A 16,826-nucleotide genomic window follows, 5' to 3' on the forward strand; every position below is an offset into this window, starting at 1 on the left:
ATTCAATTATGTACAGGATTTCCATGTAATAAATATATGTAGCTCCAACTCAAATAAAACACATCCATGCAAGATAATGTAAATCAATTTGGGACTATATATATGTTTATGAGATGGAATCCAATCCAGTGAGTCAGTTTTTTGAAAGTATCACACAAACAAATGACTCATTGGATGAACTCAATTCAATAACGGGCTGGATTTCCATCTAATAAATATATGTAGCCCCAACTCAAATAAAACACATCCATGCAAGATAATGTAATTTAATTTAGCTGGGACTATATATATATATATATATATATATATATATATATATATATATATATATATATATATATATATATATATATATATATATATATATATATATGATTATTAGATGGAATCTAATCCAGTGAGTCAGTTTTCTGAGAGTATCACACAAACAAATGACTCATTGGATATAGTCAATTCAATAATGGGCAGGATTTCCATCTAGCTAAAAAATATATGTAGCCCCAACACAAATAAGACATATCCATGCAAGATAATGTAATTTAATTTAGTTGGGACTATATATGTTTATTAGATGGAATCCAATCCACTGAGTCAGTGTTTTTGAGTGTATCACACAAACAAGTGACTCATTGGATGAATGCAATTCAATAATGAGCAGGATTTCCATCTAATAAATATATGTAGCCCCAACTCAAATAAAGCACATCTATGCAAGATAATGTCATTTAATTTAGTTGGGACTATATATGTTTATAAGATGGAATTCAATCCAATGAGTCAGTTTTTTTGAGTGCATCACACAAACAAATGACTCATTGGATGAACTCAATTCAATAATGGGCAGGATTTCCATCTAGTTAATAAATATATGTAGCCCCAACTCAAATAAAACACATTCATGCAAGATAATGTCATTTAATTTAGTGGGACTATATATGTTTATTAGATGGAATCCAATCCACTGAGTCAGTTTTTTGAGTGCCTCACACAAACAAATGACTCATTGGATGAACGCAATTCAATAATGGGCAGGATTTCCATCGAGCTAATAAATGTATATAGCCCCAACTAAATTAAATTAAATTATCTTGCATGGATGCGCTTTATTTGAATTGGGGCTACATATATTTATTAGATGGAAATCCTGCTCAAAATTAAATTAAGTTCATCCAATGCATCAGTTTTGTGAGTGCAAACGCATTGTAGTTTGTTTAAAGTAACACACCCTTCCAGTCTGCCAAGCAGGAAGAGACCAACTCAGCTGGGTATTGTGTGAAACTGGGAATGGCACTTAGTTTCTCTTGTTCACGCACAAACACACGCACACACACATACTACATATATAGATGTATACACACACACACACACCAGTGGGTCACTTTAGGCACTGCAAGAACAACTGGCGCCTGGATCTTTTGTTGCCATGGCAATTCTGCACCAGCAATCTTCCCACGGTGGTAGAGGAACTGAGATTTGTAACGAAGCTAGTGCACGTGTGTGTGTGTGTGTGTGTGTGTGTGTGTGTGTGTGTGTGTGTGTGTGTGTGTGTGTGTGTGTGTGTGTGTGTGTGTGTGTGTGTGTGTGTGTGTGTGTGTGTTTGTCAGGGTACAGCAAGCGTTATCTTGTCCAGCGAGAACCCACATGTTCAAACACTCACTGGTTGATTCCCCTCTTGACCCTCATGACCTGCTCTTCTTCTCTTTAAGGCGGAGTTTTAAAGTCGGTGCGCTGATGCTGGCTTTTTTTTTCCCTCCTCGTTGCTAACATTGTTTACCGTTGTTCTCAATCACTTTCATATGCAGTAACTAGGTTTGCTGATTTTATTATTTAAGAAGAAGAAAAACTTGTCAAATGTGTCAAACGGTTTGATATGAAGATTCATGTTCAGGGGCATGAAAGAACTCATGCTTTGAGGCGTTTAAGCTTTGCCACGAAGCAGAAAGAGACCATTAGCATCCTCTGTACCAGCCTAAACACTTCAGCGCTTTGTGCAACAACTAACGGAAAAAAAAATTAGTCAATTAAGTGAGTTTACCTGACTAAACAAGATTAGACTGCTTTATGAAACGGGGCCTAGGTCGATAAATTCAATGGCCTGTCCTCCAGGAACACAACTCATGTCAAGGTCATAGAGCTAAGATCAAAAGGTCATTGTCTAAAACACAACAGTGTTTTACTGCAAAGCCTTTGGCTGTCCTGAGGAGGACCACTGTCAGGCGTCTGATGTCAATGATGACATGTGATGACATAAAAAAAAGCAAAAAATTAGCTGGTGGCGGGGGCGACGAAGCAAAACAGGCGCCTGGATGAATTGTAATTATTTTGAATTGATGTTACTATAATACAATAAAAAAAATGAGAAAGTGAATGATGTCTTTTTTGTAGACATTGTACCCAGCATCTACTGAGACAGAGTGTTCAGATTAATGGTCTCTCTAGCCACAGGTCACATTTTTTAAAGATTCAGTTAACTTGTCTTACATTTTGTTGACTTTGTATTACTTAACTCATATTAAGTTAATTTTAAATTGAGTACCATATTCATTTAGCTTTATGTTCAGTTTATTTTAGCTTTATTTAGCTGATATTCAGACTGATTTATATTTGGTTAGCTTAATTTTTAATTCATTTTATTCATTTCATGTTCATGTTGTTAGGTTTATATTACTTTGTATTATTAAATTCAGTTTTCATGTTAATTTAGCTTTTACAATCAGTTCACTGGCTTCATTTAGCTTATATTTAGATTGATTATCTGTTAGCTTCTTATTACATTCATTTCAGATTCAGTCTGATATTCTGTTAGCTTTATGTTGTTAGCTTTGTTTTCCTTGACTCATATTAAGTTAATTTTAAATTCAGTTATCATATTCATTTAGCTTTATGTAGTTTATTTTAGCTTTGTTTACCTTATATTCAGACTGATTTATATTTTGTTAGCTTCATATTTCATACATTTTAGATTAATTTGGCTTGTCTTATATTCTGTTAGCTTCATGTTGTTAGCTTTGTATAATTTGACTATCATATTAAACTCATATTAAATTCAATTATCATATTCATTTAGCTTTAAAATCAGTTCATTAGCTTTATTTATCTTATATATTCAGATTAATTTATGTTCCGTTAGCTTCATATTCCATTCATTTTAAATTAGGTTATCTTAGCAAAACGAGAGAAACCAAAATTAAATAATTTTCGGTGATGCTTACTTTTAATTACAGTTGAATTATTAAATCACACAGTGTATCTTAAGGGCTTATAAGCGTCAACTGATTAAACTTTGACCGACCAAATCATTGCAAAAAGCAACATTGTTTTGTTTATGAAATATCACATATACGTTTCTAACAGGAACGCTGGTGGACATATCTGGAACTGTGATCTAGACTAATCATATCATCAACTGCATGATGGAAATTAGGAGTAGGTGTGGTCAAAGTTGCACGTAGCTTGAAATTAGCTTGATTTTCAGTTTGTTTCCATCCCAAAGCCTAGTTCTGGTGTCCTGGGTCTGGTATTTGTACTATCCAGGATAAACACACTTGTGAACATGATTTATACTCCAGTTGGTCAGAATTCCAGAAAATAAGATGATGTATCATAGCTATGATAGCCAACTTCTTAAGCTAGCATAGACAGTTTTTGTGAGCCTAGCCTGGATAATAATGTAGCAGTACAGGTGAAGGGAGTGTATTTGTACAATACATTTGTTTTTAAAGCATTGAACCGGCTGACGCGACAACACCCGTCATTTTGAGGCACGCTCATTACCTCAGTCTGCTTGGTGCCATTTTCCTTGTTTTTTTAGCCAAAAAAGGAACATAACAACCAGACCTATTCTTTAGAAATGAATGAAAATGGCAGCATTTGCTGGTTTTAAGTTACTGTTTAACAAACCTAAGGGATGTTCTCATATTGTTTAAAACCTCTGGGATCTGGATCCAAAACATAAGATCAAATTCAAATTCAAATCTTTAATTTTCTGAGACTTTATCCATCTGCTCACTGAATTTCATCAGTGTCCTCTCAAAATGTTTTTGAGTTAAATGTTGCTAAGTGTCAAACATTATTCTGAATCTCACTTCCAGAACATACTCTGGGTTATCCTGCTAAGAGTCAAACAAACAGACAAACACTGGTGAAAACATTTGCTTCCTTGGTGGAGGCAATAAAACAGAAGGTGGACCTGCATGTTGATTTGACACAGTTTTTACACCGGATGTCCTTCCTGATGCAATTCTATATTACATGGAGAAATGTGGCAGGGCTGGGGTTTGAATCAAGAAACTTTTGCACTGAAACCAAGTGCACCAGCCGCCGCTTGGCCACAACCACTACTTGCCTAGTTGCATCCGCCAAGGACATAATAAAATCATCAGCGTTTATTTATTTATTTGTCTGCCTGTCTTTTAGCATTATTACGCCAAAACTGCTGCACGGATTTTGATGAAATTTTCAGTATATAGGCTTTGAAGGATTACTTTTAGCAAGATTACGTCAAAACTACTGCACAGATTTTGACGAAGCTTTTACCACAGATAGATATTAGGCCATGGAAGATTCCATAAAATTTTGGAGGTGATCCAGATCCGGATTCTGATCAAGATTTCCCTTTATATAGGGTTTGAAGGATTACTGTTAGCACGATTATGTCAAAACTACTGCACAGATTTTGACTTTCACCACAGATTAGGCCATGGAAGACCCCATTAAATTTTGGAGGTGATCCAGATCCAGATTCTGATCAAGATTTCCCTTTATATGGGGTCTGAAGGATTATGTAAAAAGTACTTCACAGTTTCTCACCAAATGGGCACCACAGATCGATATTAGGACATGGAAGACTCCATTAAATTTTGGAGGTGATCCAGATCTGGATTTTGGATCAAGATTTCCCTTTATATAACATTTGAAGGATTATGTAAAAATTACTTCACGGATTCTCACCAAATTTCCACCACAGATAGATATTAGGACATGGAAGACTCCATTAAATTTTGGAAGTGATCCGGATCCGGATTCTGGATCAAGATTTCCCTTTATATAGGTTTTGAAGGATTACGTAAAAATTACTTCATGGATTCTCACCAAATTTGCACCACAGATAGATATTAGGACATGGAAGACTCCATTAAATTTTGAAAGTGATCCGGATCTGGATTCTGGATCAAGATTTCCCTTTATACAGGTTTTGAAGGATTACGTAAAAATTACTTCATGGATTCTCACCAAATCTGCACCACAGATAGATATTAGGACATGGAAGACTCCATTAAATTTTGGAGGTGATCCGGATCTGGATTTTGGATCAAGATTTCCCTTTATATAGGTTTTGAAGGATTACGTAAAAATTACTTCATGGATTCTCACCAAATTTGCACCACAGATAGATATTAGGACATGGAAGACTCCATTAAATTTTGAAAGTGATCCGGATCTGGATTCTGGATCAAGATTTCCCTTTATACAGGTTTTGAAGGATTACGTAAAAATTACTTCATGGATTCTCACCAAATTTGCACCACAGATAGATATTAGGACATGGAAGACTCCATTAAATTTTGAAAGTGATCCGGATCTGGATTCTGGATCAAGATTTCCCTTTATACAGGTTTTGAAGGATTACGTAAAAATTACTTCATGGATTCTCACCAAATCTGCACCACAGATAGATATTGACATGGAAGACTTCACTGAATTTTGGAGGTAATCTGGATCCCGATTAGCAGATGTTAGAAATCTCTGTTTGCTCTTGTAATTTTATGGAAATACATCCTTCATGTCTTGTGTTGATCAAAATTGTGATTAAAAAATTTTGTGGGCTGCTGAAGATTTTCAGCTTTCAAAATGGGCCGCGGCGTTGTTGCGGTGGCTGCTTCAGACCGTCACCTCCCCAACCTCATTTGTGGTGTTTTCACGTAAGTTACGATATTTAGTGCTCCCTCTCTGCACGTACGCCTCACAAACAGTCACGCAGCGGCCTGTCACGATATACTCACCTGTAATTGTGTGAGAGCTGTGATTTGTGCAGAATCACACAGTCTTAGGAGGTATCAAGTATTTTCACAGGCGATCATTCCCACAGTCCTCACGTCTCCCTGTCCCTCTGCCATTGTTCTACGAAGGAGTGTAGTTAGAGGAAGAGAAAGAGAAGGAAGAGAAAAGAAAGATGAGGATAATTGACTGAGGATGACTGAGAAAAAAGGGGGTGAAAAGATGACGGCGGGAGTAGAGCGACAAGTCAGGGAAGGGCATGGTGAAGGACTGGAGGAGGGACAGGGAGAAGAGGCGAGGGTGGGGTGGGGAGCCAAAACTGGCAACCCTACCCCGACTGCCAAAGTCCCGCTTGTCATTGGGTGACTGTGACAGAGAGAGAGTGAAGTGGAGAGGGAGTGTGATTGGATGCCAGCGGGAGAGTAAAAGACTGAAGCAACTTGTGGATTTTCTTAGTTGTCATAGGCCCTGGGGGGGTGGGGGTCTGTCAAGTGGCACGGCTGAGTCACAGACACAAGGAGAGAGGACACAAGCAACAACAAAACAGTGACGTGGGGACTCGGGACATCTTTATAAGCAACAGTGAGAGAGACCGAGCGAGCGAGGGACACGCAGGGTGACCGTTGTGTCCAGAGGGAAGCAAAGGAGCCCCATCCCATCCGCTCCAAAATCCATCCGTCCGTCCATCGGTCCGTCCATCAGCCAGGCAGAACTGGAAGGAGATATGAAGAGACCTCAGGACTACAGCTCCCCAGACTCGGACACAGACGAGTTTATTGACGTGGGACAAGAAGACAGTTATTGGTGAGCGTCTGCCAAACACACCTGCAGATCATTTCAAAACTTTTTGTCCCATCATGCATCATGGGTGGGGGGGGGTGGGGGGTGGGGGTGGGGTAATTCCACGCTGCAATCGGTGGCTCCACGTATCCGGCAGTGAAAATTTAACATCATTTGAAAAGCTGCAGGAAACGTTTTGTTTTTAACTTGGAAAAAAAAAAAAAAACTGGCGCAGCGTATCGAGCAAAATGCAAAATTCCAATACTTTGTAAAAAAAAATAAAAAAATAACACCAAAGTTTGCACTTACTTACTTTTTGCCTGCATGAAAAGTAATTCACACACCTCCTAACAAACCCAAACGTAACTTTAAGTTAGGTCACATCACAGCAGCAGCAGTAAAAATCAAGTTGTTTTCATGCTTTATACGTTTAGAATTATACTGAAAAAAAGTCTGTTGGATTTATATGATTTAAATATGCAAATAGAGCTGCACGTATTTAGAATGTGTCCAAATAACAACATTTTCTTATGTATCTCAATGCGAAACAATAAAATGATGGTATTTCGACACATTCGAAACATGTACAACATACATACATATTTAAATTTTTCTTTACATGTTTTCACAACAAAGGATTATGCACATTTTTTTAATAAAATACAAAAATATCAAACAAAATTTGTACTTTTTAATTTGCAAATAATGGAAATGTTCTCTCTGTGTTCATCACTGACTATGTGCTTTGTTTTAAAAAGGCAGTGAGAACGTGTAACCTAATTTTAAATATAAGATGCATTTTATAATTATTGAAATTATTTACTATAATCTTAAATATGCAATATCCATAGTGTAAAGTTATTGATTTTGCTTCATATGAGTGGCATCATTCACGGTCAGAAACTTTATTAAGGCAGTCAGTTCATATTAATGCAAACTTCATGAATGAAATTCTATGCAGAAAAAACAATAATAATAACAGTAATAATAAGAAAGTGTGCTTATCTGAATCCTATTTTGAAGCTCAAGTCCTGCAGGAAATATGTGACATTAAGGCAGTCAGTTTATACGTATTAATGCAAATTTCTTGTATAAAATTATATGCAGAAAAACAATATTAATAATAGTAGTAATAATAAGGAAGTGTGCTTATCTAAATCTTTTGAAGCCCAGGACCTGCAGGAAACGTGACATGAAGTAAAATTCTGCAAACTTCATGCTCCTCATAACTTTTTGCATTTTAGGTGCATTAACCGCCGTCCTTTCCTGGAATTTAACAAAAATTCAAACAGAATATTCACTGGCATTTATTTGAAGCAGTGCGTCTAAACAAAAGTATGTACAGCAAAAACTAGTTACATCACTTTCAAATACCCAGCAAGCCAGTAATACCAAAGATGGTTTGGGTAAATCAAATTGCCATACAACATGCAAACAGAAGACAGCACTGCCCTTCTTAAGACCACATCTTCAAACGTGAGACCTAAACAAAAACACACAGCTGGCAGCCTGCACGCTGAAATGTAATCAAATTCCAATGCAGTACGTCTTCGTTGGGAAGGTTTGAAGGCGTCTCCAAGCTGTCAGCCTCTTTCCAGGCCTACAAAGTTTAGAGTTCCCAAACAAACACGATCCATATTGAGCAAACTCCGAGAAGCTAAGAGGAGCCCCCCAACGTACCGCATGGAGCCCCGCGCGAGCGAACGACATCGCCTTCGGGCGGCCATATAATCATCGTTCTTCAGATGGAAAGAAGAGCAGCATGACGTTTCGCTGACAATAATGTCCAGAAATGCATTAAACCAAAAACAATCTCTTCTCCCGCGTTTTCCTACGCTGTTCTGTACGCAAATTCAATTGAGGGGATATGACGTGCCATCGTGCCTCTGTGTCATATTAGGGATGGTAATAACAACAATATGCAAGAGTTATCCTGTTTCTGTCTGTGCCAATGCCACATTCTCTCTTTTTGTGTGTGTCTATCGTGCAGCCCCGTCACTGGGTCCATGTCCCCTGGCACCGCTTCGCAGGTTCTTGCACGAAAGAAGAGAAGAGGGGTGAGTGGATTAAAAGCTGGACTTGCGTTTCTGTGTCAGGTTTGCCAAAAACTTGAAAGGATCTTAATTCGTAGTTCTTCATCTCTCTGCTCTTTGTCACATATAGATCATAGAGAAGAGGCGCCGGGACCGGATCAACCACAGCCTGTCGGAGCTCAGGAGGCTGGTGCCCAGTGCTTTTGAGAAGCAGGTAGTTCGCTAACTGCAATAAAAAATCATGAACGGGATTTCTTATTAGGTGTTTTCATGCCATTATTTGGATGAGAAAAATAACCGGGTGGCATATTGTTTTGGATTTGTTGGTGTTCGACCACCAGATGTCAAGCTCACAAGAGTGTTGCGCTACAAAGTTTGCCATAGGGGAATCGACACTAACCAAACCATGTGTCAGTCTGGATTTTACCTTGTTACATATCTTCCCGCCATTTTGTGACCTTGTCCCTAGGTCACAGGTGCTTTAAAGCATTAAGATCCTTCACCTGTAACTACATATGTCATCTGGCACATACTGCCAACAATGCCAATTGTAACCACGTTACATACACTTGGGGCTCCAATAGGGTTCAAACACAAGACTTCCTGCTCACAAAACCGATCCTCTGCAAGGTATCCAAAGAGGAATCTATACTAGCCAAACTAGTAGGAACGTATTTCAATTGGGATTTATCGTTCCTACATATCTCCCTGCCATTTTTTTGACCTTGTCCCTAGGTCACAGGTACTTTAAAGCATTAAGTTCCTTCACTTATAACTACATATGGCCATCTGGCACATACTGCCAACAATGGCAATTGTAACCAAGTGGCATACGCTTGGGGCTCCGGTAGGGTTCAAACACCGGACTTCCTGCTCATAAGAACAATGCTCTGCAAGGTATCCAAAGAAGAATCTATACTAGCTAATCTAGTAAAAACATATTTCATTTTCTGATTTATCCTTGCTACAGAAAGTAAAAGACCTTTTTGAGATTAGATTTGAAAAACTTTAAGATTTGATGGTGTCTGTCATTCTTTCTTCAGGGATCATCAAAGCTGGAGAAAGCGGAGATTCTGCAGATGACTGTGGACCACCTCAAGCTTTTGCATGCCATGGGGGGTAAAGGTGAGGAACCAGTTGGTGCAGTTCTCTGTGACACAGTGACACAAGAAGATCCAGAATGCTAAATTGTTCTTTCATTCCTTGTTTTTTCTTTCAGGGTACTTTGATGCAAGGGCTTTGGCGGTCGATTACAGGACGCTTGGATTTAGGGAGTGTGTCGGGGAGGTGGTGCGGTACCTCAGCTCCCTGGAAGGGGAGTCTCCAGATCCGATTGGAGTCCGCCTGGTCTCCCACCTGTCCCACTGTGCAAGCGAGCTCGACCCTCTCCTCCTGCAGTCGCATCCAGCCTCCGTCCTGCCCTTCTCTCCTTGGCCGTGGGCATCTTTCGCTCAGATCTCCCACTCCTCTCCAGCCTCCTCCTCACCCACTTTCCCCAGTGGGCGAAGGGATCTGGCCTTGCTTGGGAGCTATCAGTCACCAACCTCTCTCCGGCACGCCCCCCTGACTGGCTGCCAGCAGGGCACACTACCACTCCTCACACCCACTGCGCTGACCGCCGTGCACAGGGTGCCCACCCTCACACCCTCCCAGGCCTTAGCCCCCTCTGCTGCCCACAGACCAAACCAACCATCTCCCCACAGCACTTCCACAGCCTCGCCTCTTCCTCTCCCCACTCCTTCCTCTTCTTCTCCCTCCTCCTCCTCCTCTTCCTCTAGTTCATCATCATCCACTTCTTCTCCTCTGCAAATTTCTTTCAGGCCTTTCGCTCCTTTGGGGTCTCCCACAGCACAGCGAAGAGGCTTGGCTAGATCAGCCAAGTCTGCCCAGGGATGGAGCACTGAGATTGGAGCTTTCTGAGGGTCAAACCCAGTTTTGTTTTCCAAACAGACTTTTACAATGGAGCACCAGTGCGCACCGTGTAGCAACTAGGACACCTTGGCAGGAAGAATTAGTTGACGTTTGATGATTGCATCTGCTTTTGAGAGACTTTACAAGCCATAACAGACTTGGAAAAACTTCAGATAATCACAGAAAGATTAATGGAAGAATGATGAGTAGTGTGGATGGATACAAAAAAAAAAGTTTTGGATAAATTTATATTTGTGAAGATGCTTGACAAATGCACACACAGACGTGTCCAATGGAGCCATATGCAGTTCTCAACCGAGACGTTGAGTTCTAACTGATGTTTTAACTGTGATTTTTTTTTTCTTTTCGTATTATACTTTTGATTATACTTTGCAAATCTCCTTATAAAACACTAAGTGCCTTCACCGTTGTCCATGTTTTTACTGAGTGAATTTTCTGAGTGTGGGCTGCATGTCACCGCAGAGAAACTTTAACCGCTTTGATGAACACTTGAAAACGACGTGTTCATCGCTTATGCGTATCACACGTCTGCAAATGGCGCTTGCATGTTCTCCAGCCATAACCACCGACCCCATATCGGAGCTGTCTCCGCTGATGTCTGATGAGAGCTGTGGTTTTGTGGCTGTAGAGGATAAATATGGTGGAAGCTGGTGATGTTTTTGGGATGCCACGGCGAGGCAAACAGACTCATCGCTTTGCTCTCTAATTGACAGGACTCTGTAATTTACTTTAAGCTCATATCAGTCGATGGATGTTCCTCTCCTTGGCCGTCTCGATTTCCAATCTTGCGGTAGACCAGCGGATATCTCCCCCCCGCCCCCCCACACTTATACGTCTGCACCGCTGTCTCCTCAACAATGGATGCAGTGAGCAAAAGGGCAAAAGTGTGGCTGCGCACAGAGGGAAAACAAAGATCTGTAGGGTTGTGGTTGACTTGAATTGAGACTTTCAACAAGAAAGGGAATATAGAGTCGGGGGGCGGGGCGGGGGGATGAGACGGACTGAAGGTTGAAAGTGCAGGAAGAGAAATGGTGTGAACCACTAAAAGTCTTGTGCGCGCCTAAGAAACCCCAAATGATTAAAAATGACAATTATAATGACTTGTTTCTCAAGACGATCAGCATATTTGTGCCATGCATCACCAAAAGAGCTCCAGAAGTATGAGCCAACTCCAAAGGCTCGTGTGTGTGTGTGTGTGTGTGTGTGTGTGTGTGTGTGTGTGTGTGTGTGTGTGTGTGTGTGTGTGTGTGTGTGTGTGTGTGTGTGTGCGTGTGTGTGTGTGTGTGTTTACTATCACAGCATGCTTTGATCTATGTCAGGATGCAATATCTGTGGTCTGCGGTCTCCAAATGTGCGCATTCTTCAAAGCGCATATTGTTTATTTGAGCAAGTGGTGCTCGTGTGCGCTTAAGCCAATATCAAGTGCCCTGTGTGTGTCTGCATGTGCCCTGAGTGTTTTGTTTGCGGTGTTGTGTGCAAGCTGCAATATGCAAGTCTTCAGGACTGGCGTCAGGACTGAACCGCGGTGGCGGCGTGGCTCTCGTGCGAGGCCGGCTGGTGGTCGGATGGACAGTATGGTGGTGGAATGTTTGTGGAGGGGGCAGGCACACAGACACATGCTGGCACTGGCCCGGAGCCTCGGAGCGGGAGGAGACAGTCGAGTCGCTGCTGCAGCTTCGAGAGAAGACGGCAACAGTCGTCATGTGACTTATTTCCCACGGGGGAGGGAGAAGACTGGAAGGAGCAAGAAGGAAGGAAGTGGGAAGTGTGCAGGCGCAGGGCTTTACAAAGAACTCAGAGATCCTGGGGCTTTTATTTCGGTACAAACATCAATAGCATGTCACTTAAATACTAATTCAGCTTCTTTTTTTTTTTGGCAAAAGTCCCCCTTAAGACACCCGTCCTGATCTCAGGAGGTGTAGTTCACCCTTTTTCCTCTGTTTGTATGCAACATATCAACTGAATACAACTTTATTTGTGACAAAACAGTATGTGTTTTTGTACTTTTAAATGTTTTTATGCATTTGTGCAGAGTCAGTGCCAAACATTTCCCTGTTTTCAAGAATGAGTCTTGTTGGACAAATAGTGGTGACATATAGGGACAGAAACTTTTAAAGTTAAATGTACAGTGACATCAATTAAACTGATAGAACGATAGGAATAGGGTTAAGGCACCTAACACTTGCACAAATTGAATCTGTGCACTGGCACGCAAAACACACTGTAAACTGTTGTAAACTGTGCGTGGCTGCATGTCTATGCAAAGAAAATTTTGAAATGTTCAAAACTTCTGGCATGCATTAATTTGTGAACTAGTTGTGAACATTGCGCAACTCAACTCGAAAACACTGTGTTACTGTGTGTCACTGCACGCAGGGCATCTGAACTGTTATGACGTGATGTTACATCTATGATAAACATAATTTTACAGATACATTATCTAACTCATCAGAAGGAATGAAAGTGCAACTGTTTTACCAATCCATTACAATATATATTATAAATAACTACTTTTGACACAAGATTCCAAATGTGTTCTCCACTGCATGATGCGCATGAGACAACCTGTAGGTGGAGATAATTTCTTGAACCATTTTTACCTCTGTGTAATTGTTCACTGGCCCCTAGCTGGCTACAGCTACCACCCTCGGATGGTTATCATACATTTTTCTGTAGGCCATGGTACACTGAGGCTGGACTCTAAGTGCTGTTTCATCACCCCATGTGGTACCAACTGGGTCTAAATTGATGACTGGCTCATAGACGAAGAGGTGCTGACCATATAAGCATGCCAACAACCAGGTAATGTGCCCAGTAACATCTGACTCAGTACAAGTGCATTCTAAATTCAACACAGAAGGCACTGCCCAAAAAAAGGACAGTGGCACAGACTGACGTACCCAAAAGTATGAAGGCCATGTAAGTGCACACCACATACTCCATTTGTTCATGCAGTTACTGGTTATGTAAAAAGGTGTAAGTTAAATAAATTAACACTATTAACAAATTACAGGCCACTTGCTCACTTGCTGTGTGTAGGGTTGCTTGGAGCAACTTCAAACCAGCCCAGTACCAGAACTCAAAACATGTCCCTGCCAAACCACATCCACAAGGACTTCTTGGATTGTGACGAAACTTGCTAGTGTTGATTATACCATGCCAAAACTTTAAAGAATCTTGAGGTTGGATTCGGTGACACAAGTTAGGTATTATGGTTGTTCTTAATAGATGATAGGTAATCTGTGCAAAATATGTCTACCCAAACAGTGACCAAAAATAGGCAGCAACAACACTTCAAAAGAAACACAAATATTTTGGGGGGAAGGGGGGTCGCAGACCTGGCAACGCTGCCTGTCTTGTATGTTCCTGTGTGTTGTGGTCTGCCCCTGACTGTGTCTTATCTGTTAGTTGTGTTGTTTTGCATGCTTTAGTTATTTTTCAGTTCCACTTTAGCTTTTATTCCTTGGTTTTGGGACTTTGTTACTTTGTGGTTCCCCTTGTAGTTTGGTATTTAGTTATGGTATGTGTTTGTTTCTACTCACCCCCAGAGTTCTTTGTGGTTTGTGTCACTCTGTCAGCACTGTGTGTGTTTGTGTGTGTGTCTCTGTCACTGGTTCTCCCTTACAGCTGCTTCACAGTCCCAATCACACCACCTGTCACTCGTCTACTCGTCTCTGTCACTAGTTAAGTTTGTCACAGTGTGGTCCTCACTTGCTGGGTTTTTCTGTTCCATTGCATTCTTGTTTGGTTAGTTTTTTCTGCATTTGTGCATATCTACTTACCCTGGTGTTGTTGCTGACTCTCATTCTGTGCTCCTGTCTGTTTGGACTGCTCAATACCTTTGGACTCATCAGCACAGGGTAAACAAACCGTTGACTTTTTTCCCGTACACCTGTCTGGTGAATGTCTGCATTTTTGGGGTCAATCCTGCCAAACCCTATCAAAGTGCTTTTCAGGCATGTACTTAAATGTACAGTGAATTAAGCACATTTGTCCTACAATGTTTTTGTCAGTCACAACACTTTGTTCCATTTAATGTTTACAGCTGGCCATGACATTTTACAAGAAACTTACCATGTGTATTTACAGGTGAAGGTTTTGAACAGCATTGTGAGCCAGCAGGCTATGTTCCTTCACTCCGTGCTGAATTAAGGGAAGCAGCAGTGGGAGCATTTGTTTGGAGGGAAATGGCAGCAGTGGAACAAACAAACCCTGAAAACTAGGTGAAGAAACAACCAGCAACACAGCCAGTGATTACAACCAAGATTTTATTAGACTTAGTGTGTGACATTAAAATGTATGCGTCATGTACTGCACAGAAGTCCAAATGGAGAAACTAGACATTTCAAGACTTTTGGGGGGACAGGGGATGTTCAGAGAAGGTCTTTGAACAGATGCAGTACTGGCAGTTTTGGATCTTTGCACAGCCATTAGCATAAAAGGAAGCAAAGTTTGTTCTGATCCATCTTTAACCGATAGGTTGACTGAGGACTTACTGTATTTACCAGGGGTGCACCAATCTGATAGTTTTGAGTTTGGCTAAAGTTACTGAATCAAATTAAAAAATGTCTTATTCATTCTATTTAACATCCAAGTCATACTGTGAGCTGTACATAATTCATTAATTTTTAGCCGCCGTTCCGGGTCCAGGTTGTGGTAGCAGTAGACCAAGAAGCTCATTCCATCCTTTCCTATTCTTGGCCAAGTCCTGTAACTCTTCCTGGGGGATCCTGAGGCGTTCCCAAGCCACCTGGAAAATATTTTCCCTCCAGCATGTCCTGGGTCTTACACGGGGCCTCCTCTCAGTTGGACGTGCCTGGAAGACCTCCCTAGGGAGACAACCAGGGGGCATCGTCACCAGATGACCTAACTACCTCAGCTGCGAAGAAGCAGCGGTTCTACTCAGAGTCCCTCCTGGATAGTCGAACTTCAAAAAGTTCATGCCATCCGGCAGATGAACTGCAGGAGGAAGTGCATGTCTGTGCATAAGGTTTTGAGATTACCTGTCACCTGACCCACTTGCTTAATGCAGGTTCCCATAGCGTGCACGCTAACATCCACAAGATTGTAAATCACTTCAGAGGTGTTATCTGGTTTCAAAAACAGTGTTTTTAAATTTAGAAATGTTTATGTCTCACTACCTTTGACAAAACATATGAGAAACATTAAGTTTACTGTACACAGAAATAAGCTACTTCTGAGCATTTTAAAACATCTTGGTTTATTTTGTTCGAACGAGGAGCCAGCTGACATCACGCTGCCTTTCTTTACTCTGAGTGGCTGTCGCTGTGTCCTTCTCAAAATCCCTCGTGCAGATCACATGATCTATAATGTTGTTACCAAATGTAGGTCATGGCATCTGATTGCTTGAATTTCTCCCCCTAAATTATTTCCAGACAGCATGCATTTTGATCATATTGGCAATGACATATGATTCCTTTATTTAAATGTTAGGGAATAAAATTATACTGGTGCCAAAGAAAATTATTTTTATGACTTAAATCTTAAAAAACAAAAAAAAACAAAGGCAGTACAGCTTTAAAGTGACATTTACACCTGCAAGAAAAAAAAAATCTGATTACAGAGTATGGCATATAGTTGATTGATGAATTCATTATTACTGCTTAGATGTAAATTTAAAGTTAGTTTTAATGTTCAAGATTTACAAGGTGAATGTGACTGTTTGTATGTCAGACTGGTGTCCTGTTCAGGGTGTAACCTGCCTCACGCCCCGTGACTGCTGGGACAGGCTTCTTGTGACCCTGAGGGGTTGAAGATGAGTGACTTTTTTGTACACTGCACTGCCATCTATTGGCTAAACAGAGAAAGGCAGGAGTTGGCTGGAGCTGTTTTTAAAATATTATAATATCCATCCATTGGATGGATATTATAATATTGTCCAACCATCCATATATCATATTATATTTAGTTTACGAACTTCTAGTATCAAAACATGTAGTGCAAAATATTATTAATTTATGTATGTATGTGTATATATAGATAGATTAGACCTTACCTTCATCAAGCACCTTGGGGTGACTTATGTTGTGATTTGGCACTATATAAATAAATAGAATTGAACTG

At 40.5% G+C, this 16,826-nt stretch overlaps 1 protein-coding gene across 1 annotated transcript; it reads left to right on the forward strand.

Moving 5' to 3' along the window:
* Positions 1-6,303: 6,303 nt before the first annotated feature.
* heyl (hes related family bHLH transcription factor with YRPW motif like) lies at positions 6,304-11,146 on the forward strand. The gene is made up of 5 exons (XM_034161563.1): positions 6,304-6,801; positions 8,768-8,834; positions 8,941-9,024; positions 9,854-9,935; positions 10,030-11,146. The coding sequence occupies exons 1-5, from the start codon at positions 6,722-6,724 to the stop codon at positions 10,728-10,730; spliced, it is 1,014 nt and encodes a 337-aa protein (XP_034017454.1). The 5' UTR covers positions 6,304-6,721; the 3' UTR covers positions 10,731-11,146.
* Positions 11,147-16,826: the final 5,680 nt, after the last annotated feature.

The sequence above is a fragment of the Thalassophryne amazonica genome, chromosome 20 (assembly GCF_902500255.1).
Source record: "Thalassophryne amazonica chromosome 20, fThaAma1.1, whole genome shotgun sequence".
Classification (NCBI taxonomy): domain Eukaryota; kingdom Metazoa; phylum Chordata; class Actinopteri; order Batrachoidiformes; family Batrachoididae; genus Thalassophryne; species Thalassophryne amazonica.

Coding starts and splice junctions, on each gene's coding strand:
- heyl (XM_034161563.1), top strand. CDS start 6,722: ATGAAGAGACCTCAGGACTACAGCTCCCCAGACTCGGACACAGACGAG. Junction 9,025..9,853: donor CCAGTGCTTTTGAGAAGCAG/GTAGTTCGCTAA, acceptor TTCTTTCTTCAG/GGATCATCAAAGCTGGAGAA. Junction 9,936..10,029: donor GCATGCCATGGGGGGTAAAG/GTGAGGAACCAG, acceptor TTTTTCTTTCAG/GGTACTTTGATGCAAGGGCT.